This window comes from Procambarus clarkii, chromosome 36 (genome assembly GCF_040958095.1).
Source record: "Procambarus clarkii isolate CNS0578487 chromosome 36, FALCON_Pclarkii_2.0, whole genome shotgun sequence".
NCBI lineage: Eukaryota > Metazoa > Arthropoda > Malacostraca > Decapoda > Cambaridae > Procambarus > Procambarus clarkii.
Window position 1 is genome coordinate 23,818,898 of NC_091185.1, and position 25,890 is coordinate 23,844,787.

The following is a 25,890-nucleotide window of genomic DNA, read 5'->3' on the forward strand; positions in this document are numbered from 1 at the left end:
CTGTCCGTCAGAATGTTGGACACTTCCCGACAAACTGCCTGGAGAGCCAAACCCCCCGAGAATCCAGCAGACAAATCACTCAAAGAGACTAGCCCCAAAGAGGCAAGGACTGAAGAGAACCCCTGCAGTTCAGGCATTGAACTACAGGAGAACAGTCTGAATGGAGCCGGATCATCGACCCCCAAGCAACACGAACCCTCCGGAGCGACAGCTAAACCACCGCAAACTCTCACACCATGTTGTGAGCCGAAGGAAGAATGGACTCCCACCGTCCCTGGCCGGTCTGGTGAGCACAAAACCCCAGCCGAGAAACAAAACTACGCATCCATGAACAGATCGAGCAAGGGGTTCGGGTAGGTGCCAAGGCACAGAACTCTGAAGAACCCGAGGAGGATACAGGTGACGCAGCAGCAGAAGCAAGGCCCCCAGAGGCTGAACCTAGTGGTCGCAAGAGAGGTGGAAAGCATATCCCCGAAGGAACCAGAACAGCCTACGAAGCCAAAATCGACTCGACGGGCAGACCATCACGGCAAAGTTCAGGCTCCTGGACAAACCCTTGAGCAAACGACAAGTGACCTGGGAGCCCCCCAGAAACAAGCAAAGGCAGAAGCTCAGTTGAAGCAGAGACCCCAGAGGAAGCAGTCTGAGAGTCCCACACAAGACCCAGCCAAGTTCGACCCCGAGGGAAAACCAGATGGGACTCTCGCCTGTTTACCAGGAACACGAATCTGGCGAGCTGGAAAAGAACCAAATCCCTGGGGAGCAGACACGCAGACTGGCTGGGAGCCTAGACCAGCCAGTCGTCAAGGTAGGCCAGCACGCGAACACCTAAAAGACGCAGATGGTCCACCACGACCTGGCTGGGCGTGTGAAAACTCAAGGTGCCAGGTTCAACCCGAACAGGAGACAACTAAAGCGGTAACCGAGATGCCCCACAACAAAACCGAGCCAGCCAGTCGTCAAGGTAGGCCAGAACCCGAACACCAAACAGACGCAGGCGGGCCACCACGACCCGAGTACGGCATGTGAAAACATGACGCGCCAGATTCAAGTCGAATGGAAGGCAACGAAAGTGGAAACCTTGATGACCCACAACAAAACCGGGCCAGTTCCTGAACCTCGGAAGAATCGAGACATACTATTATGTGTCCTTGAGGTCTAGGGACACCATCCAAGCATCCGGCCCCCAACAGAAGACTGACCTGGGACAGAGGAGTCATCCGAAAGGAGGGGAAATAAACCCACGAGTTCAGACGGGACAAGTCCAGAATGAACCGGATATTCGCGCAGTCATGTTTCTGGATCGGAAACAAGCAGGAGACCCACCTGAGGAATGAGGTTGTGTCGATCACTCCCAAGATAATCCTACGGAGCGCAGGAGAAGAGGCCTGCCCCGCCAGCCCCGAATCCCCCCCCCCTGTAGGAAGAGGAGCCACCCAACGCCACTGCAGGTCATACGAAATGACCCGAAAGATCGACATATTGTGGGACCAGGCGCGAGCTTCCTCCCCCCCACAGCTCCGTCAATGGGACAAACCGCGAAAGGGCCGACGCCGATGCACCTTACGAGCACCTAAACGGTGCACAGGAAGATCCCCACGCCGAACAGATACAGATGGCACCGAAGACTGCGCTGATGCCGAATCTGACACCACTGGCCTACCACGATGGGAAGAACCCTGAGCCCTGGCATAACCCTTTCGGGAAGGTCCCACACGAGCCCCCCTAAGGACTAACAAGTCCGACATAGGACGAAAACTAGCGGAAGCTGCCTGCAGATACTGCAACTGCACAATCCGCAAACAGCAACGGACAAAAGGGTGAAGACAGTCTAAGAGCCAAGACCCAAGCAGATTCCAAGAAAGAAGCGAGCACCAACATCCTGCAGAAGGGCAGGGGTGAACAAACATGCATTGAGGTGCTCAAATTTGCCCCCCCCCCCCCCCCCGACAGAAAAACCTGCAATGCCGTCTGAGCGTCCCTCCACTTAAGCGCGCGGGACCGACAGAACATATGCCAAGCTTCCAGCGAAAAGAGAGGGCAGTCTGCTAACAAGAACGACTCTGGAATTTCATTACGGACACGAAGATCCATACACGAAGGAACGTGGATCATAAGCCGGGTCGCCCAGGAGGTAAGCTGCAAGGGCTTCCTGCACCACTTGGGAAGCCGAAAACCTCTGGAAGGACGGGACCAAAGAACCCACGGGATCCCAAACCGAACCCGGAGAGGGGTAGATGCCAAATCCAATTCGGATGAGGGAGCGAAAGAGAATCCCTCTCCTTGTAACACCAAGCCCTGCTCCGAGGGTACAAAAACCCAGGCGAGGTCCAACAGGGCCCAGGACCCTCCAAGTCAACCCCTCCCCTGCCCCGGGAACCTCACCCCGAGGACCCGGAGCCGAGCCGTCCTCCAAATCCCCTGCCTCTAAAGAAAAGGCAGGAGCAACAGAAAAAGCAGGAATGAAGGGTGCCCACTGATCAGACCCAGAAGCTCCGACTGGAGGACTAGGCTCAAATGCCTCCGAATGAATGGCGCGGATGCACTCGGGGACACCCCCCCCCCCCCCGAGTCTCCACACCAACTTAACCCTGCCCCGACTCTGAAACTCTCAGACGTTTTGGAGCCGGTTTGCACACAGATAGGCAAAGGAAGAAGGGGGGTGGGGCAGGATGAACCACCGAAGGAGAAGGACAAGGAGGGGCGGACAAAACCAAAGTCGAAGCGACTCCCACCCGTAAGTCCGGATCCCTATAACCAAAATGGGGAAGTCTTAGGGCATCCAGGGGAAACAACTAACCTATCGCATTGCAGCAACCTGAACTTAGAACGCAACACAGCTGCTGCCTGCATCCTCATATCATGATCAGTAGCTTGGGTGAACTGGAGCGCAAACAAACAACAAACGTCGCACGACTCCGGGCCAAAAGAATCACCGACCCCTACAGGCAGCATGGCGGAGGCACAACCGGTGACTGTCACCCCGAGACAAGGGAACAGAGCAATCTTCAACATTGCACGAAGCGAGTAGGGACTTGAGGGTCACATTCGTCGGACCATGGAGCCCCTGCAGGGTTTCCCAGGGGCCTTAGCCTTGGCATCACGCTAAGGGAAACCCAGGCAGGATACTGCGAACTAGTGCCCAAGACTACAAGCAAACTTCTAAAAGCTGAACCCCCCGGGACGTGTCCACTAACGGGGTCCTAGCAAAGGTACTACCAAGAAGACAGGTATGGATATATAAACCTAACTGTACCAAAGGCAGACCCCCCCTCCCTCCCACCAGGCAGGAAAACAAAAACAAAAGAAAAACCCTACAAGAGGACAATGTACCCAGGTGGATCAGAGCCGGCCACAATAATCGGTGATCATATCAGCCATATCAGCCTGAATAGCTTCGGGGAGCCGACGGGGCTCCCCTCAGAAAACCAGCGTTGAATATAATGAAACGCCATTTTCTGAGCAGAGCCCCAGAGGCTCCCTGGAGCTATTTGACTGATATTAGCTAATATTAGTATGTGGCTTCAGTCATATGGCATTGTCATGCCTACCAGGGATCACTAACCAGAACATGGGTTCCCTCAGAGGTGCAGAGAACAACAGCCTACGAAACTCATGTATGAAAGTATTCATGTCTGCTATCGACAGGGGTTGAATACCCAGAAAGGTAGGCGCTCCAAAACAGACCCCTACTGGTAGAAAAACTGCAATCTGAGATCGAACAGATGCTAGCAACTCCCCCCCCCCCATATTTTGGCATAAATATTTATGCCAAAATATGTTAATTTTCGTATATAACTATACATTATTAATCAATAACATGTTTTATAGTTTCCTATTTGTTAATTAAACAAATATAGTTTTATTTATGAATTATGCATCTACGAGCAGGCGCTGACAGATATGTCCGGGTAGCCAGGCCTCGACCCCGTTATAGTACTGTAGCTCCCTTGACCCCGTTAGTAGCTCCTTCCTCCATCACCTGCTGTTCTCATGTTATGAGGAACGCAGTGAGGGAGGGGATGGAAGATAATGAGGGAGGGGGATGGTAGACATTGAGGGAGGGGATGGAAGAGAATGAGGGAGGGGATGGAAGAGAATGAGGGAGGGGATGGAAGAGAATGAGGGAGGGGATGGAAGAGAATGAGGGAGGGGATGGAAGAGAATGAGGGAGGGGATGGAAGAGAATGAGGGAGGGGATGGATGATAATGAGGGAGGGGATGGAAGATAATGAGGGAGGGGATGGAAGATAATGAGGGGATAGAAGATATTGAGGGAGGGGATGGAAGACATTGAGGGAGGGGATGGAAGATAATGAGGGAGGGGATGGAAGATAATGAGGGAGGGATGGAAGACATTGAGGGAGGGGATGGAAGATAATGAGGGAGGGGATGGAAGATAATGAGGGAGGGGATGGAAGATAATGAGGGAGGGGATGGAAGACAATGAGGGAGGGGATGGAAGATAATGAGGGAGGGGATGGAAGACAATGAGGGAGGGGATGGAAGACATTGAGGGAGGGGATGGAAGACAATGAGGGAGGGGATGGAAGACATTGAGGGAGGGGATGGAAGACATTGAAGGAGGGGATGGAAGACAATGAGGGAGGGGATGGAAGACATTGAGGGAGGGGAGGGAAGATAATGAGGGAGGGGATGGAAGACATTGAGGGAGGGGACGGAAGGAGGTGTTTGGTTTATATGGTTCACTTGTTATACAGTATAAAGTATATCCTACCTGAATGTTACTTGAAAAATTACCGACATCTTAACTTCGGAAATACCAGAACTCCGGAAATAACAACCAGGGGTACAGCCCCATATAGGCCGTTAAATTGAGTGGATACTGTAACATACCAGGAGCAACGCTAACGGTGAGCCTGAAAGCCAAGCATACTCGAGGCAGTAGGCATGATATGTACCGTTACCTGAATAAAATGCGGAAGACGAAGCAGAAATACGTCCAGAGGCCGTATACGTCCAGAGGTTCCGTAGATGACGGAGAAGTACAGAGGGGGAGGCGGTGGCGCCACGCTGAGCTATCCCACACCCGGAAGCAGAGAAAGAACGAAGTGACACCCCCAGATATAAATCCAGAACACCCTCAGCATCCAGAGGGCAACGACCGGAGGGAGAAAACGAGCAAGAAGCCATAGAAAACCACGAGAAACGACACAAACACACGAACATATCACCCATAAACAAAACGCACACTGCGGCCCCAGCACACGAGGTACGAACACACCACCCGTCCACCGGGAGGCATGGCTCATTCACCAGGCGGACACACATATCGTACACACACAACGTACAGACACATCGTAAACACACATCGTACAAACACCAGGAAGGCGTGCGTAACGAAGACGTAGAACGCCGAAAATGGAAGTAGAGACGACAAAAGAAGGGTGTAAGAGTTTTCTCTGCCACTTTGTAGAGAAAACAAAACAAGGCGTAGACGAAGCAAAAGAAAACAGATGACGGAAGGTAACCAACGAGGCCGACAAAAGACGAGAGGGAAACCACATCGAAAATCTAACAGACGTTCCAGTAAGATTGGAAGATACGAAGAGACTCGCGAACCAACAAGAACCCCGACAAGCACCCCTGATCAAGGGACATGCAGGGACGATACGAAGTGGTTTAGGCATCGTATGTACTAGGTCAATATATAAATCCATCAACGTGTGTTTCACACCTAGTATGTATGTACCATATCTGAATAAACATTTGATTTTTTTTTTAACAGTATCGCGACGTAAGAGCGAAAAGGGTAAGGAAAAGGGGGCGAAAGACCCCCCCCCCAAGAACGATGGGACCGACGAACCCGAAGGAACACTGAACCGAACCCAGGGAGGGGTATACCCGAAAACAACAGGAACACAGAGAAGGAAGGAACAACCCCACTCTGAGGAACTGCCAGCCCCTCACCAAAGGTACAAAGACCCAAGAGGGGCAAACGGGGCCGAGGCCCCCCAGGCAACCCCTCCCTAACCCCGGGAACCCGATGGCATGACCCGGGGCCGAGCCGCACTATGTACTAGGTCAATATGTAAATCCATCAATGTGTGTTTCACACCTAGTATGTATGTACCATATCTGAATAAACATTTGATTTTTTATAACAGTATCGCGACGTAAGAGCGAAAAGGGTAAGGAAAAGGGGGCGAAAGACAAGGACTGCTCCAGCTTGACAAGGAAAAGCTGGGGCAGCCGTGCAAACACTAAAGAAGCGAGCCCACTGGTCACCCATAAGGCACGGCTGGAGGAACCGACTCGAATGCCTCCGCCGCCACCCCGGAAGAGGAAAACCCCCGAGACCGCCCAAGTCTCAACCCAACCAGACCCCGCCCCAACCCCGAAACCCGCCTATGGTTCGGAGCAGGAAGCAAGGGAGGAAGTGTGTAGAACAGAAAGGGAAAGACTAGGAGCGGAAGGAGCCAGAGCTGAAGCGACCCCCACCCCCAAGTCCGGACCCCAAATGCCAAAACGGGGCAGCCTCGGGGCATCCGGGGCCGCAAACAACCAAGAGCGTCGCAGCAACCTACACTCAGCAAGCAACGCCGCAGCCGCCTGCACCCGATTATCATGACCAGTGGCCTGGGTGAAGGAGAGCACGTACCGACAACACCCATCGTACGACTCTGGGTCACAAGAACAATGACCCAACAGGCAGCATGGCGGAGGCACAACCGGTGAGTGTCACCCTGAGACAAGGGGACAGAGCAACCGTCAAACTCGCAGGACGTGAGAGGGACTCCGGGGACACACCTATAGGACCACGGAGCCCCCGTGGGGTTTCCCAGGGCCCTTAGCCATTGGTACACGCGAAGGGAAGCCCAGGCAGGGTACCGCGAACCGGCGCCCAAATCTACCAACAAACTGCTAAAGCTGAACCCCCGGGACGTGTCCACTCACGGGGGCCAAGCGGGGAGTACCACCAACAGAAGAAATCAAAAGAAAATCACCTAGAACAGGAACGGGGGACCATAAAGGCAGACCCCCCCCACCAGGCAAAAACAAAAACAAAAGAAAAACCCTGCAAGAGGACAACTTACCCAGGTGGAACAGAGCCAGCCGCTGTTATTGGTGAAAACTAGCTGTGCAGTACCCCGTGACCCTACCAGTGACGAAAACTACCACCTACCCAGAGACAAACCAGGGAAACAAAACCCCCAGCCGACTCCAAGGGCAGCCCAGTACCGAGCAGTAAAGGACACAGCAGAGGTAGAATCCAAGGTGACTTGTGGAAGGTGGCCCCAAGCCCCAAGGGCAGTACTTACAGGGCACCTAGGGAAGATAGCCCTAGGCACATGCAGCCCGAGTACCGTGGAATCTTACTCCTGGCTCACACTCCACCAGTAGACAATCCACACCACAAGGCACAGAACTGAAACAAAAACTGGAGCCAGAGGAACTCGACCAGCCAGTAATTCCATCAGCCAAGAACTGACAGTTGGATCGTCGGCGTGGAGGGTCTGGGGCTCCCCTTTACCCCTCCCGTGGAGGGGGGGGGTGCGCAGACGGTGGTGCGGCGACGTGATGACGTCATGCTAGTTTGATAATTTTGTTTGGGGAGTTCTGTCCACTGGTTCGGCTTTCGGTAGCAATATTTTTACCAGAATAGGGGTTTGTTTTGGGGCGCCTACCTTTCTGGGTGCCTATCCCGGTCGATGGCAGACACAGAATGCTCCCAACCACAAGGGGGTTTCTATAGGCCATTGCTCCTCGTGCCTCTCTGAGTAAACCAGATTCTGGCTCGTGGTCCCTGGTAGGCAAGAACTCCTAGCACTTTGACTGATGCCAGAAAGTTATACATATCCATTCAGCCTGAATAGCTCTGGGGAGCCGACGGGGCTCCCCCCAGAAAAGAAAACACAAACCGACACCGAGTAAAACCTACGCAGGGAAAGGAAATGGTGAAAAGACGCCAAGAGACTTCATACTGTCACCAAGAAGTCCTCAGTGGGACATCATCAGAGAAGCCACCTTATCACCATATAGATGGTGATGCACCCGCGTCAGAAACTTCAGACGCGAAGCGCAGGAGAGGAGAGTGAACCAGCAAGGTACTTCATCGGCTCGATCCGTTGAAAGAGGCTGAGCCGCAGAAAACTCCCCAGATCTGGACTCCGAACAGGCAACGCCTGAAACAAAGGCAGGGTCTTCCACCACGGGACCAAAACGAGAACCCTACCTTAGGGAAGGTTCTCAGTCAGGGAAGGGCGCCACTAGGAGACACCTCGACAAAGTCGACGTGAAGAGGTCCACCTCCAAAGGCCCAAACGTTTGGCAGAACAAACTGAAGGAGTCGGCGTTGACCGTCCATTCTGTGGATAGGGGAATGAACCACAACAGGCTGTCTGCCAAGATGTTGGACATGCCCTAGATATGAACTGCAAAGGCGAGCGAAATCCCGAGAACTTGGAAGACGAGCCACTCAAAGCAACCAGCCCCAAAGATCCAAGGACTGCAGAGACCCTCAGCGGGTTTGGCAATTAACCACAGGAACGCAGTCTAAATGGAGCCAGAACGTAGAACCTCGAGCAAGCCTAATCTGAAGCAGCAAAAGCCACACTGCCATGAACTTCTGCACCATGCTGTGAGCACGATGGAATGACGGAGCCCACTGCCCCTGGGTAGCCAGGGGAGCACTGGGCACAAAACCCCGACCAAGTTATCTTGAGTTATCTTGAGATGAATTTGGGGCTTTAGTGTCCCCGCGGCCCGGTCCTCGACCAGGCCTCCACCCCCAGAAAGCAGCCCGTGACAGCTGACCAACACCCAGGTACCTATTTTACTGCTAGGAAACAGGGGCATAGGGTGAAAGAAACTCTGCCCATTGTTTCTCGCCGGCGCCCGGGATCGAACCCGGGACCACAGGATCACAAGTCCAGCGTGCTGTCCGCTCGGCCGACCGGCTCCCGGTCGAGAGACAAGACAAACACACCAAGTGAGGGTTCTGGGAGGTGCCAAGGCTCCAAACACCGAAACCAATAGAGGATGCCGGAGAGACAGCAACCAATGCGAGGCACCTGCAGGACGAACCCAGCGATCGCAAAAGCAGTGGAAGGAATGGCCCCTAAGGAACCAGAACAGATGCCGAAGTCAAACCTGACCCGATGGGTAAACGAGCACGGCAAAGTTCGACTCTCCCATGGCCGCTCGAGCAACCACCAAGCAATCCAGGAACCCCCTCCCCCTTAAATACAGCTGAAGGCAGGACCGCAGCCGGAGCAGTGCCGCAAGGGAAAGAGACACGGACACCGTCCAAGAACCCCAATCAAAGCTCAGCCAAGTCCAAACCTGGGACAGAACCAAATGGGACTTTCACCAACCGACCAGGAACCTGAATCACGGAAGCTGGGAAAGAACCAGAACCCAGCCAAATAGAGCTGACGACTGGCAGGGAGCCCACACCCGCCAGCCCAAAAGGCAGGCTGCCAACCAGGAAAATCCCAGAACGGAGGATTGCAACCGATTAGTGTAAGAGAAACTAAACTTAAACAAAATCGAACCTCACACAGAACCAGGTCACACAGGAGGCACAAGCCGAGAGCCTCCCAATCCCCAAAAGGGGAAGCCGAAAGGGTGGAAACCTTCCTAGGATGAATCCGAGAACCCAAGGGCACCCGGAGACAAACCCAGGGGGAAGCCCCGCATACCACATTTGCCGGCGGAGAAAGCGGAAGAGGAACAGATTGATGCCAAGGGACATGAAAGTCGGAACTGAGGCAGAGACTTGGAAACTCCGACAGGGGTTTCCAAGGCCTGCAGGGGGATGTATCCCTATGGGAAGCAAAAGGACTGGTGCTGTCTTAGCCGATTGTAACCCTGTATGTTATCCGGGCAAACTGGCCCCTGTGAGGTGAGCAACCTCAGAGACTCAGAAGAAGACTGCCCTACTGAACCTAGGTATCACCTAATAGAAACCCCGGCAGCCTCCCAACAGGCAATAAAGTAAACTAAAAGTAGGAAAAAGAACCCTGAGTTAGTATCACAACCCAGGGGACCAGAAAGAGGCACCGCCGCTGTGGTTATGTGCGCCACACACTGCGCCCAGTGTGCCCAACCAGCAACAACCACTCCCTACCCAGGGCCAAATGAAAACACTGAGACCTAAGCTGACCCCCAAGGGCGAGCCAGAAGCCAAGCAACTGCTACCTCTATGGGAAAGGGAGCCCAAAAGCCCCAGGGAAGATAACCCTGAGACCAAAGGGGGTGTACTCACAGGGTGCTTAGGGAAGGGAGCCCTAAGCGCATGCAGCCTTTGGTACCACACACCTGGTCACCGCACCAATGCACAGCAGGAACCACCGCCTGGGTGAAAAGCCTGTCAGGAAACTGAGATCAGGGTAGACATCCGCCCCATCTAGCTTCAGTCGACAAACTAACGTTCCGGCTGCCGGCCCGGTGGGCTCGAACCCCCCTCTCCCTGCTCTGGGGGAGAGGGGGCTTAAATGAGTGGGGCGCAGCATGATGACGTGTTGCTTGTTTGCTTGTTTTCCTTTGGAGAGTTTCTAGCCTCTACACTACATACAGAAATCACAGCAGCATGAGATTCGAACCCTCATCACAACCCTTGTGGATTTGTTCTAGCCTCTGTTTGGTCTTGGGTTGCAATTTTTCTACCAGGAGGGGTCTGTTTTAGAGACCTACCTTTCTGTTGTGCTCGACACTGGTTGATAGCAGACATGAATACAGAGCACCACTTGGTTTCCGAACTTTAGTTATCCGAAACTTCCAGTTTCCCGATTGGGGTTGGGGAGTCACGCTACACGAACTAAGTTCGGGTAGGAAGCAGTCCGCCAAGCCTCACGCCAGCCAGGGTTGGCGTTACCTTACACGAATCAAGTTTGGGTGAGGAAGTGGTCCACCAAGCGTCACGCTGGCCCATTGTGGTGGGTGGGTGGGAGATGGTTTAGTTTGCCCACTGACTGTGTCGGGCACCACCACTCCAGTGTCTGCTACCCTGTGACGCCAGATTCACGGCCTATTGTTCCCATTGTTTGAATTTGTCACGAGACTAGAGTGTTCATTCCATGACTGTTTTACATATCAGCACAATCAAGGAACATCCGTGCACCATGTTGGATCAAAATGCATGCATTGTGTCAGTGAAAGCATCAACAAGCGAGTTACATAAAAGAAAGAGATCAGTGATGACATTTGAGAAGAAAAGTTGAAATAATTAAGAAGGTGGAGAGCGGTGTCCCGAGAAGTGTCATGTGCGCTGAATATGGCCTTAGCAAAAGTATTGTTTTTGATCTTAAGGCAAACCCTATCATTTTTTACTACAGTATTTCTCTAAAAGTGAAAGTTGTAAGGCAATACGAAATAGAAAGGTAGTAAGTAAAGCAAAGGTGGAGAGTGTTGATAATGCAGTGTGGGAGTGGTACAAACAGAGGCGTGAGGTGACGAAGAAGCCAATGGCAGGCTGGCTGCTCGTGGAAAAGGCACGTGAATTTCACCAAGCAATGAAAATTACTCAGAAGTGTGTATACAGTGATGGATGGCTCAGAAGCTTTAAAACCCGTCATGACATTAGGTTCATTAAAGTACATGGTGAAAGACAATCTGCTGATATTGTTGGTGCTGATGAGTATGCAAGTAAATTTGCGGAGATAGTACAGGAACAAAATTTATCTCCAGAGCAAATGTATAATGTTGATGAGACAGGTTTGTACTGGCGTATGCTACCCACAGACACGATGGCTCATAGTGGTGAGGACGATCCTTCAGGTGGTTATAAACAGAACAGAGAATTTCTTTGTTGTGCTGTGCAAATGCAGCTGGCACGCACAAATTAAAATTACTTGTGATTGGAATTAGCAAAAACCCCGGGGCTTTAAAGTTAACTAGGTACCTCCCTGTGATTTATAAGGACCAGCCAAGTGTGTGGATGTCTCGAGTAATATTTGTCAAGTGGTTTAATAAGAACTTTGTACCCGAGGTGAAGGAGCACCTGAAAAGTGTTGGTCTCCCGCAAAACAGCAAAGTTGTGCTTCTGCTAGATAATAGTCCAACGCATCCACGAGGTGATGCGCTAGTAAATGGCAATATCATTGGAACGTTCTTACCAACCAATACAACTTCAGTGATCTGACCCATGGATCAAGGAATAATTAAGAACCTTAAACACCACTAGAAGAGGATGTTTGCCAGACGTCTTAATAATCAGCTAGGAACAATTAAGGACTTTTATAAAGTCTTCACAAAAAAACCAGCGTTGAATGTAATGAAACGCCATTTTCTGGGTGAGTCCCGGAGGCTCCCCGGAGCTATCCCAGGCTGATATGCTAATGTCAGACTTTGGCATCAGTCATGTGTATGGAGTTCTTAGGCCTACCGGGGACCACGGCCAGAACCGGGCCCCCTCAGAGAGGCAAGGGGAGCAATGGCCTATAGAAGCCCCCGTGTTAGTGGAAGCATTCTATGTCTGCCATCGACCGGAACAGGCACCCAGAAAGGTAAGCGCCCCAAAACAAACCCCTATTCTGGTTAAAATTGCTACCTAAAACCGAACTAGTGGATAGAACTCCCCAACCGAAAACAAGCAAACTAGTGTGACGTCACACACTGCCGCGCCGCTGTCTGCGCAGCTCCCCCCTCCCCGGGAGGGGGAAGGGGGAGCCCCAGACCCCCCGCGCCGGCTACCCACACCTCAGTTCTTGAGGCTGGATGTCAAAAACGCGAAAAACCGCCGACCGGAGGGAGGGAGGGATGCCGGGGAGCCTCCGGGACTCACCCAGAAAATGGCGTTTCATTACATTCAACGCTGGTTTTCTGGGGGGAGCCCCGTCGGCTCCCCGGAGCTAACTACCCACAGACAGAAAAAGAGGGACTTACCCGGGAGGCGGTCGTCGCTCACCCCTCAACTCGAAGCCGAGACAACTGGCTGCAACCGCCGATCACAAAACATGATGCACCCCCGGCCAGACCAACCAAGCATCAACCACCCATGGACCCCTCCGGAACGCAGCAGTCTCATTCTTCGCCAGAAAAGAAGGAGACGGCTGCAAACGAACAAAACTATCACCACGACCAAAAGAGCAGAAACCCCTGCGCCGGAGGAGAGCATGAAGCTCCCCTACCCGACCCCCAGAGGCCAAAGCCAACAAGAAAAGTGCCTTGGAAAAACAATCCTGGACCGAAGGGGCCACAACGAAACGAGGAGATGAAAGGAAAGCGAGCACTCTGTCCAAAGACCAGGACGGCTCAGGCGACGCATGAGCAGGCCGGAGGTGAAACAATGCACGAGACAGCTTGCGAAACGGCGCAGACGTAACATCGATACCGAAAGCAAGCTGAAGCGGCTCCGCCAGCGCCGCACGATACGAAGCGACAGTGTTAGGCATAAGATGACGGTCCTGAAACAACCACGAGAGGAAGGACAAGACCACCCGAACAGACAAGGAGCTAACACAACGAAGACGCAAAAAGAAACGGAAGGACCGCCAGGAAAACTGCATACTGCCGCCGAGAAGAAGCCCTCAGGTGGGACACCAACAAGGAGGCCACCTGATCACCATAGAGATGATGATAGACTCGAGTCAAAAAAACCATACGCAAAGACTCGAGGAGAAGATCGAACCAGCTACGTGACGTACCGGCCCGATCTGCTGAAAGAGGCGGAGCCGCGGGAAAAACCCTCGGGTTCGGACACCGAGCAACCAGCGCCTGAAACCAAGGCTGGGCCGGCCACCAAGGGGCCAGAAGGACAACTCTCCCCCGGTAAGTCTCTAAGCGAGTCAGGACCTGGAACAACAGCCGAACCGGGGGAAAGAGATACAGGAACCCCCACCTCGTCCAGTCGAGCCGAAAGGCATCGACCCCGACGGCCTCGCAATCGGGGAAGGGCGCCGCATAAACGGGAAGACGCCGCGACCACGCCGACGCGAAGAGGTCCACCTCGGGGCGCCCGAACGTCTGGCAAAGCCAAAGGAAGGACTCGTCGTCGACCGTCCACTCCGTGGAGAGAGGAACGAAGCGAGACAGGGCGTCGGCCAAGACGTTGGACACGCCCCGTACGTGAACCGCCAGGAGAGCCAAACCCCGAGAACTCAGCAGACGAGTCGGGAAATACAAGCTGAGCAGCACCCTGCGCCCCTACCAGTGCAAACTGCCTCTTACCTGCCGGTAACAAGGGAGAACAGAACACCCAAGAGCCCAACAGGCGGCCGAAAAACCGAAAGGTAAAACGGACCAGCAGAGGCAGAACCCGAGGAGCCTGTGGAAGGTGGCCCCAAGCCCCAAGGGCAGTACTTACAGGGCACCTAGGGAAGGCAGCCCTAGGCGCATGCAGCCCGAGTACTGAAGATAACTCCTGGCTCTCGCACCCACAAAACTAACACCACACCAAGCAATTGGCCCAGATGGCGTTTCACCATGGGTTCTGAGAGAATGTGCATCTGAGCTCAGCATTCCACTTCACCTGATCTTTCAGGCATCCCTGTGTACAGGAATCGTAGCAGACGGGTGGAAACAGGCTAACATAGTTCCAATCTACAAAAGTGGCAGCAGGGAAGACCCCCTCAATTATAGACCTGTATCATTGACAAGTGTAATAGTGAAAGTATTGGAAAAACTAATCAAAACTAAATGGGTAGAACACCTAGAGAGAAATGATATAATATCAGACAGACAGTATGGTTTTCGATCTGGAAGATCCTGTGTATCGAATTTACTCAGTTTCTATGATCGAGCCACAGAGATATTACAGGAAAGAGATGGTTGGGTTGACTGCATCTATCTGGACCTAAAAAAGGCTTTCGACAGAGTTCCACATAAGAGGTTGTTCTGGAAACTGGAAAATATTGGAGGGGTGACAGGTAAGCTTCTATCATGGATGAAAAATTTTCTGACTGATAGAAAAATGAGGGCAGTAATCAGAGGCAATGTATCAGAATGGAGAAATGTCACAAGTGGAGTACCACAGGGTTCAGTTCTTGCACCAGTGATGTTTATTGTGTACATAAATGATCTACCAGTTGGTATACAGAATTATATGAACATGTTTGCTGATGATGCTAAGATAATAGGAAGGATAAGAAATTTAGATGACTGTCATGCCCTTCAAGAAGACCTGGACAAAATAAGTATATGGAGCACCACTTGGCAAATGGAATTTAATGTTAATAAATGTCATGTTATGGAATGTGGAATAGGAGAACATAGACCCCACACAACCTATATATTATGTGAGAAATCTTTAAAGAATTCTGATAAAGAAAGAGATCTAGGAGTGGTTCTAGATAGAAAACTATCACCTGAGGACCACATAAAGAATATTGTGCAAGGAGCCTATGCTATGCTTTCTAACTTCAGAATTGCATTTAAATACATGGATGGCGATATACTAAAGAAATTGTTCATGACTTTTGTTAGGCCAAAGCTAGAATATGCAGCTGTTGTGTGGTGCCCATATCTTAAGAAGCACATCAACAAACTGGAAAAGGTGCAAAGACATGCTACTAAGTGGCTCCCAGAACTGAAGGGCAAGAGCTACGAGGAGAGGTTAGAAGCATTAAATATGCCAAAACTAGAAGACAGAAGAAAAAGAGGTGATATGATCACTACATACAAAATAGTTACAGGAATTGATAAAATCGACAGGGAAGACTTCCTGAGACCTGGAATTTCAAGAACAAGAGGTCATAGATTTAAACTAGCTAAACACAGATGCCGAAGAAATATAAGAAAATTCACCTTCGCAAATAGAGTGGTAGACGGTTGGAACAAGTTAAGTGAGAAGGTGGTGGAGGCCAAGACCGTCAGTAGTTTCAAAGCATTATATGACAAAGAGTGCTGGGAAGACGGGACACCACGAGCGTAGCTCTCATCCTGTAACTACACTTAGGTAATTACACTTAGGTAATTACACGCAAAGCACAGTGCAGTAGCGACACCGGAGCCAGAGCACACGACCATCGCCTATAGCATCAGCCTCAAGAACTGAGGTGTGGGTAGCCGGCGCGGGGGGTCTGGGGCTCCCCCTTCCCCCTCCCGGGGAGGGGGGAGCTGCGCAGACAGCGGCGCGGCAGTGTGTGACGTCACACTAGTTTGCTTGTTTTCGGTTGGGGAGTTCTATCCACTAGTTCGGTTTTAGGTAGCAATTTTAACCAGAATAGGGGTTTGTTTTGGGGCGCTTACCTTTCTGGGTGCCTGTTCCGGTCGATGGCAGACATAGAATGCTTCCACTAACACGGGGGCTTCTATAGGCCATTGCTCCCCTTGCCTCTCTGAGGGGGCCCGGTTCTGGCCGTGGTCCCCGGTAGGCCTAAGAACTCCATACACATGACTGATGCCAAAGTCTGACATTAGCATATCAGCCTGGGATAGCTCCGGGGAGCCGACGGGGCTCCCCCCAGAAAAGTCAGCTATCTGGACTATTGCTAGTGCATTAATGAGGTACAGCAGACAACACTAAGAAATGGTTGGAAAAAACTTTGGCCCACGTCAAGTCTGTTTCCTGAAGAAGATGACGAGGCAGATTTTGAAGGATTTGTGGCGAAGAAAGTTACAGAGAGGAAAAATTAAGAGAGGAACTCCATGCCAATGTCAAGGGGATTAAGTCCCCTGAGCTGAGAGCAGAACTGGTGACTGAAACAATAGAAGATGACATAGACAGGTGGATAGATTTTGATGAAGCCCCAAACAATCGAAACATGACTAATGATGAAATTATAGAATTAGTATGTGCAGCAAAAAAGCCAGAAGAGTGCATTGAAGAAGATGGAGAGGAAGAGGATGAAGAAATGTTAAAGGAAAAATGTAATATGGAAAAAGTTCAGCAATATTTAGAAGACATTCTGGCAATTATGGACACGAGTTACAGCGCGTTTGAAACTAAGGACATGATAAGTCAGTACAATTTGTATACAAAGTTTTTAAAAACAAGATCAAAGGGAATGAAACAAATGTCAATTAAAGAGTCTTTTGCAATGGCTTCCAAGAAAGCTTGCATTGCATCACCTGCACCTGACTCATCACATGTTGACCCGGTCAACCCAACAATTTCAGTCAACCCAACACCATCAACATCCACCACCACCTCTTCCATGTAAATAACTATGCTTCATCAACATCGATCATCAACATAAGCGAATCAGGACTTCACTTATTGGTGAGTACAAACAAAATACAGTTGCATTTAAGCTATGAACCTGTCGATTTTTTCCCCTAAAGTTTTTTTTCAAATTTTCGATAATTTTTTTTTTTTTTTTACATTTCTAATTTATTTTTTCCCTCCATTTCTCGTTTACGAACTTACATGATAACCGACGGGTCTCATCCCCAAGGGATTCGGAAACCAAGTGGTGCTCTGTACTTTCATACATGTGAGTTTCATAGGCCATTGCTCCCTTTGCCTCTCTAAGGGGACCATGTTCTGGCTAGTGGTCCCCTGTAGGCATGATAACTCCATATGACTGAAGCCCTGTACTAATATTAGCTAATATCAGTCCAATAGCTCCAGGGAGCCGAGGAGGCTCTCCCACAGAAAATAAGGGTGATTATATTGTGAGAAAAAATAGTTCAGGTGCAGACTGTGATTACTTATTAATTACAAAATTGACATGTTTGATAGCAAAGGTCTGAGTATCCAGAAATTACTAATAGCATCTCCAAAACCAGTTATTTCAAGATTTTAAATAGTTTCCAGAAACCAAGAGTAGTTTCTAGGAGCCTTTATTATTGTTCATGCCATTAATTACTTATACTGCTCTATGTCACTGTCAATTACTATATGAAATAAATTCATCCATGAACAAAATTTAATGCATATAGTACAATCTTACAATGTGTGTTGAGCCTCAGCACACAAAACAAATTAAATTTAATATATGTTTTTCAATACATGATAAGCAAAGTTTACATTTCATAACCAGCATCAATAACCACTATATAAAAGAAATACGTACCTGACCACCACTCTTGCCTCGGCCATACTGTCGTCCTTCAATAAAGCCAGCATCCCAGTCGGTTCGTACTATACGATCATCCAACCGAGTTCCATTGACATAACGCATACACATCTCGGAGTCCTCTCTATGGAGAGAGAGAAATTATATTATATATTTTTTCATTGCAATAAATACCTGCTGGATGAGGGTTCTGAGAGTTTATCTACTTCCCAAGCCCGGCCTTTGGGCTTGACTTGTGAGAGCTTGGTCCAACAGGCTATTGCTAGGAGTGGTCTGCAGGCCCACATATCCACCACAGTCTGGTTGGTCCAGCACTTCTTGAAGAAAACTATCTAGTTTTCTCGTGAAGGTGTCCACGTTTGTTCCGTGGACAAATGAATGAATAAATGAATTCATGAATCAAGACATGCCAATACGCGTCCCGGAGATTCAGAGACACCATCCAAGCATTCGGCTCCAAAAGAAGCCGGACCTGGGACAGAGTGGTCATCCGAAAGGTAAGGGCAAAAGACCCTGGGGTCCAGACAGGACAAGTCCAAACTGAACCGCAGATTCCTACAGTCCCATTTCGGAAGTGAAAACGGGTGAGGAAACCAACTTGAGGGATGGGGTCGTTACGACCACACCCAAGAACACCCTACACCAAGATGACCCACCAGAGTGCAGGGAAAGAGGCTTGCCCTGCGAACCCCGAACCCACCGAAGGAGGAGCAGCCACACAACGCCACCGCAGGCCAGAAAAAACGACCCGAAAAACCCACACATTGTGGGACCAGGCATGAGCAAACAGAGCAAAGCAATTCGCCCTGTCAACAGGGCAAACCGCAAAAAGGCCAACGCCCCTTACGCAAAAACGATGATGTGCAGAGCGATCACTGCGCCGACAAGACGCCACAGGGTTTGAAAGAAGCGTCGGCTCCGAAGCTGGCACCACTGGCCCACCACGGCCGGGGGAACCACGAACCAGGCACGACCCCCCCCCCCATTCGATCGACTCCCACAGGCACCCAGGAGAACCAACAAGTCCAACATAGGGCGACAGCAAGAAGCCGCTTTCAGATACTGCATAACCGCAGAATCCCCCAAACAGCAACGGACAAACAGGAGACAAAAATCTAAGAGCCCACGCGGATTCCATAGAATGAGCGAGCACAGCCTGCCAGCACATGAGGCGGGAAGCAAAGAACAGACACAGCCTCCTTCAGAATCGGCACATACAACTTCAACAAAGCAGCCGCCGAGGCAAGCGCACCAGACAGGCCCGGTCCCCGGTGTCTCCACGTCTTCCTCAAGCCAGTCCGAAGACAGTTTGAGCAGGGAAAAGAAATGCAAAACTGAGGCCAAGTGCCCCTGGGCATGCAAATCCTCAGCTACCAGGGATGCCGAAAGAGCAAGAACCTGCACCTGACCAATATCCATAGGAAGAACAAGGGCAAACAAGCACGCATTGAGGTGCTCCAACTCACTCTCCAGGTAAATCTGAACCACAGTAGAAGTTTCCCGCAACTCAAGCATGCGGGTCCGACAGAACGAATGCCACGTCACCCAACAAAAAGAAAGGGCAGTCTGCTAGCCAGGATGACTGTGGGACCTCATAATGCAGCCAATAAGGAGAAGCAGAACCGAACTCAAATGAGGAAGTGTCCATTATCGAGGCAAAAATCGGGGTCACGCAGGAGGTACACTGCAATGGCCTCCTGAACCTCCTTAGGTGGGATGCAGGAAGCTGAAAACCTCTGGAAGGTAGGGACCAAAGAACCCTAGGGAACCTGGAACCGAATCCGAGGAGGAGCCAAACTCGCATCAAATTCATACAGGGAAGAGGGGTAAGAAAGCCCCTTCTCCCCTGCAACAACTCTCCCACACCACCCATGCGGGGTCAAATAAGGCCCAAGCACCCCAAGTCAACTCCTCCCCAGCCCCAGGATCCTCCACGCCAGGACGCGGGACAAAGCCATCCTCCAAAAGAAAAGGTAGAGTAAACCGGAAAAGCTGGGAAAAGGGGGATACCTGGTTGATGGGGTTCTGGGAGTTCTTCTACTCCCCAAGCCCGGCCCGAGGCCAGGCTTGACTTGTGAGAGTTTGGTCCACTATGCTGTTGCTTGGAGCGGCCCGCAGGCCCACATACCCACCACAGCTCAGTTGGTCTGGCACTCCTTGGAGGAAACAATTTAGTTTCTTCTTAAAGATGTTCACGGTTGTACCGGCAATATTTCTTATGTTCGCTGGGATGGTGTTGAACAAACGTGGAGCTCTGATATTTATACAGTGGTCTCTGATTGTGCCTATGGCACCTCTGCTCTTCACTGGTTCTATTCTGCATTTTCTTCCATAGCATTCACTCCAGTACATTGTTATTTTACTGTGTAGATTTGGTACTTGGCCCTTCAGTATCTTCCACATGTATATTATTTGATATCTCTCTCGTCATCTATCTAGTGGGTAAATTTGGAGGGCTTTGAGACGATCCCAATAATTTAGGTGCTTTATTGCGTTTATTGCTTTATTGCGTCAAGTAGTGATCAAGTAGCTGTGAGAGGCACAATCTTCCCGCTCGAAATCCACGTTGGCTTGGGTTGTGAAGGTCATTGGTCTCCATAAAACTGGTGACCTGACTCCTAATCAACCTCTCAAATACTTTTATTAAGTGGGACGTTAGTGCAACTGGTTTATAATTCTTTGCCAATGCTTTGCTCCATTCCTTATGTAGAGGGGCAATATCTGCTACTTTAAGTGCATCTGGTATCTCCCCCGTGTCCAAGCTCTTCCTCCACACTGTACTGAGTGCCTGTGCTACCGACACTTTGCATTTCTTTATAAATATTGAATTCCATGAATCTGGACCCGGAGCCGAGTGCATGGGCATATTTTAAATTTCTCTCTCAAAGTCTAGTACGCTCGTGTTGATATCAGCTATATTTACAGGGGTTTGGATATCACGCATAAAGAAATTGTCTGGATCTTTCACTTTCATGTTGTTTATTGGACTGCTAAACATGTCCTCATACTGCTTTTTTAGGATTCCACTTATTTCTTTGTCATGCTCCATGTATGAACCTTCACTCGTACGAATAGGTCCAATACTGGCAGTGGTTTTTGCTTTTGATTTCGCATATGTGAAGAAGTATTTTTTATTTTTATTTATTTCCTGAATTGCTTTCTGTTCTAACTGCCTTTCTTCAGTTTGATATGAGTGTTTCAATTTCCGCTCGATTTCTTCAATCTCCTTATTTAAATTATTCCTTCTTTGACGGGAAAGTCGTGTCTGCTTAAGCATTTCCGTTATTTTTTCCTTCTTTTATAGTGTTGTCTGCATTCTCTTTCTACTATGGATCTCTTTCTGGCTTTCCTCAAAGGAACATGTTTCAGACAGACTTGATACGGTTCCGAAGTCAGTTTTTCAATTCCTTCTGTAGGACTTGTATTACTTAGAACAGTTTTCCATGGAATGTTTGTAAGTTCCCTGTTTATTTTCTCCCAGTCTATCATTTTATCATTAAAATTGAATTTACTGAATAACCCCTCTCACTTGATCAACGTTTTAGGTCTATTCTGAGTACTGATGGTCGTTTGCACTTCAATGAGCTTGTGATCTGAGTATGTACTATCTGATATTGTAATGTCCCTGATAATGTCTTCATTGTTCATAGACCAGATTTAGAATATTTTCATTTCTCTTTGGCTCTGATATCTGCTGGTTGAGTGAAAATTTGTCACAGAATCTCAGTACTGTACAGTGGTACCTCGGAATACGAGTGTCCCTGTATACAAGTTCTTCAGAATACGAGCAGGATTTGCTCGGAAAATTTACATCAGAATATGAGGGTGTTGCTACAAGTACGAGCCGACCTAGCACGTGGCGGCACGGCAATCGCCGCTCAGTTTACCAGTGCCTCGCGCCCAGTGACTATTCCGCCTGCATTCTTCACCAGGATTTTCAGTGTTTTGTTGGATTTTGTAGCCATTTGACCATAAAAGTTGTTATTATATATCTCATCATGGGTCCCAAGAAAGCCAGTGGTAAGGATCAAGGCAAAAAAGCGCATGTGAGGATGACAATAGAGGAAAAACAAGAGATAATTCGGAAGCATGAAAATGGTACACATGTTGTTGAACTTTGTAGGCAGTACAACAAAGCCACATCAATGATCTGCACTATACTTGGCAAGAAAAAGGACAATATGAGTGCTAAAGTGGCAAAAGGCATAAGAACAGTCACGAAACAAAGACCGCAAATACTGAGGAAGTAGAAAAGTTGTTTTTAATTTAGATACACAACAAGGAGTTAGCAGGTGATAATGTTTCAAATGTTTCACATCATTTGTGAGAAAGCCAGGATATTGCACGAAGACCTTGTAAAGAAAACCCCTGGAACAAGTGCACATATCATAGACTTTAAGGCAAGCAGGGAATGGTTTGAAAAATTTAGAAAAAGAAGTGGTATTCATAGTGTTGCGAGGCATGGGGAGACTGCCAGCTCAAACAAACCAGCGGGTGAAAGATTTATTGAAGAATTTAAAGAGTTTGTAGAGGCTGAGGGATACCTACCGCAACAAGTTTTTAATTGTGATGAGACAGGACTGTTCTGGAAAAGATTGCCTAAGAGGACATACATTACCTAGGAGGAAAAATCATTGCCTGGACACAAGCCTATGAAAGACAGGTTTACGCTTGTGCCGTGTTCAAATGTGAGTGGCAATTTGAAAATTAAACCCTTGCTAGTGTATCATTCTGAAAATCCAAGGGGTTTTCAAACAGTATAAAGTGCAGAAAAACCAAATGTGTGTGATGGCATGGGTGACTAGGATTTTTTTGGGAGTGGGTGAATGAAGTGGTGTGTCCTGCCATAGAAAAATATCTGCAGGAGAAACATTTGCCACTTAATGCTCTGCTTCTCCTCGACAATGCTCCTACTCATCCTCCAGTCATGGAAGATGAATTGTTGCACAGATACAGTGATTTTCTCACAGTAAAGTTCCTTCCTCCTAACACCACTCCGCTAATTCAGCCTATGGACCAGAAAATCATAGCGAATTTTAAGAAACTTTATGAAAGGGCACTTTTCTGGAAATGTTTTGAAGTGACTGAAGTTACAAACTTCACCCTCAAAGAGTTCTGGAAACACTATTTTAACATTTGTAGTTCTTTAAAACTTGTTGACAAAGCCTGGCAAGAAGTGACTCAAAGAACCCTGATCTCTGCACCATGAACTTGTGCAACTTGAACTCTGAACCATGAACTCTGAACCCTGGATTTGTGCACCATGGCTATTGATGCATTGGAGTACCACGCAAGATATAGAAGTCTTGTGGCTACACGGGGTTTACATCAGCTTCCTCAGGGAGCCGGTTGGCCGAGCGGACAGCACGCTGGACTTGTGATCCTGTGGTCCCGGGTTCGATCCCGGGCGCCGGCGAAAAACAATGGGCAGAGTTTCTTTCACCTTATGCCCCTGTTACCTAGCAGTAAATAGATACCTGGGTGTTAGTCAGCTGTCACGGACTGCTTCCTGGGGGTGGAGGTCTGGTCTAGGACTGGGCTGCGGGGAGGTTATATCTTGAGGTTATCTTGAGATAATTTCAGGGCTTTAGTGTCCCCGCGGCTCGGTCCTCGACCAGGCCTCCACCCCCAGGAAGCAACCCGTGACAGCTGACTAACACCAGGGGACACTAAAGCTCCAAAATCATCTCAAGATAACCTCAAGAAGGGCTCTTGTAAACAGACTCCATTTAAAAAAAAAAATCGTGGGCAACATTCCGGGTGTAAGAGCGTCAGTACTGACTGAGCAACCAAGGCTGGCACACACAGCATGAGCTAACAGCATTGCTGTTTAGCATGTGGCCACAGCATCACCTAAAAATGTTAAAAATATATGTAACTGGTTTACACACAATCACAATAACGTGATGCATCAAATGAACAAATCCACAAGGGCCATGACGAGGATTCAAACCTGCGTCCAAGAGCATCCCAGAGGCCGCCTGAGCTACGCTTGTAGCTCAGTCGATTAAGGTAGCATCTGGGATGCTCTTGGACGCAGGTTCGAATCCTCGTCACGGGCCTTGTGGATTTGTTCATATGTAACTGGTATTATTTAGTGATAATAATATTACAGAAGACCCCTGACTGTGATAAAAATGACCAAGATTTTGATAATAGCAGGATTGGTGTGATAATTTGAACTGTTCTTAGTATGGTAGGAACAGTAATGCTGAGAGAGAGAAGGCAGCAGCGTCGTCTGCTGGCTGTGTGGCCACCTGTTATTGTCTGCACTCACCATGTCAGCTCAGTGGTTCTCTATGGTAAACACAAATGTGGATCCTTTACTTATATAGGTGTGTATTAGTGAAATAACAGCAAAAGGATTATGTTGGGAGGAGCCATTTGGGTGACGTAGATGGCGTCATCTGCATGACTTGTCTAGTTGTGTAGAGGGGCACCATTCCAGCTTAGTTGTACAGTTATGGTGAATAAAACATGTTGATACTTATACATATAGTGTAATTACCTAAGTGTAATTACCTAAGTGTAGTTACAGGATGAGAGCTACGCTCGTGGTGTCCCGTCTTCCCAGCACTCTTTGTCATATAACGCTTTGAAACTACTGACGGTCTTGGCCTCCACCACCTTCTCACTTAACTTGTTCCAACCGTCTACCACTCTATTTGCGAAGGTGAATTTTCTTATATTTCTTCGGCATCTGTGTTTAGCTAGTTTAAATCTATGACCTCTTGTTCTTGAAGTTCCAGGTCTCAGGAAGTCTTCCCTGTCGATTTTGTCAATTCCTGTTACTATTTTGTATGTAGTGATCATATCACCTCTTTTTCTTCTGTCTTCTAGTTTTGGCATATTTAATGCTTCTAACCTCTCCTCGTAGCTCTTGCCCTTCAGTTCTGGGAGCCACTTAGTAGCATGTCTTTGCACCTTTTCCAGTTTGTTGATGTGCTTCTTAAGATATGGGCACCACACAACAGCTGCATATTCTAGCTTTGGCCTAACAAAAGTCATGAACAATTTCTTTAGTATATCGCCATCCATGTATTTAAATGCAATTCTGAAGTTAGAAAGCATAGCATAGGCTCCTTGCACAATATTCTTTATGTGGTCCTCAGGTGATAGTTTTCTATCTAGAACCACTCCTAGATCTCTTTCTTTATCAGAATTCTTTAAAGATTTCTCACATAATATATAGGTTGTGTGGGGTCTATGTTCTCCTATTCCACATTCCATAACATGACATTTATTAACATTAAATTCCATTTGCCAAGTGGTGCTCCATATACTTATTTTGTCCAGGTCTTTTTGAAGGGCATGACAGTCATCTAAATTTCTTATCCTTCCTATTATCTTAGCATCATCAGCAAACATGTTCATATAATTCTGTATACCAACTGGTAGATCATTTATGTACACAATAAACATCACTGGTGCAAGAACTGAACCCTGTGGTACTCCACTTGTGACATTTCTCCATTCTGATACATTGCCTCTGATTACTGCCCTCATTTTTCTATCAGTCAGAAAATTTTTCATCCATGATAGAAGCTTACCTGTCACCCCTCCAATATTTTCCAGTTTCCAGAACAACCTCTTATGTGGAACTCTGTCGAAAGCCTTTTTTAGGTCCAGATAGATGCAGTCAACCCAACCATCTCTTTCCTGTAATATCTCTGTGGCTCGATCATAGAAACTGAGTAAATTCGATACACAGGATCTTCCAGATCGAAAACCATACTGTCTGTCTGATATTATATCATTTCTCTCTAGGTGTTCTACCCATTTAGTTTTGATTAGTTTTTCCAATACTTTCACTATTACACTTGTTAATGATACAGGTCTATAATTGAGGGGGTCTTCCCTGCTGCCACTTTTGTAGATTGGAACTATGTTAGCCTGTTTCCACCCGTCTGCTACGATTCCTGTACACAGGGATGCCTGAAAGATCAGGTGAAGTGGAATGCTGAGC

The 25,890-nt window shown here is 48.8% G+C and overlaps 1 protein-coding gene across 1 annotated transcript in view; it reads right to left on the reverse strand.

Annotated features, from left to right (window-relative positions):
* LOC138371621 (nuclear cap-binding protein subunit 2-like) overlaps nt 1-25,890 on the reverse strand; it is a 121,095-nt gene that overhangs the window by 12,194 nt on the left and 83,011 nt on the right. Inside the window, exon 3 of the mRNA XM_069336578.1 lies at nt 17,922-18,048. Within this exon, the coding sequence (XP_069192679.1) occupies nt 17,922-18,048 (127 nt within the window). The remainder of the gene's footprint in view (nt 1-17,921; nt 18,049-25,890) is intronic.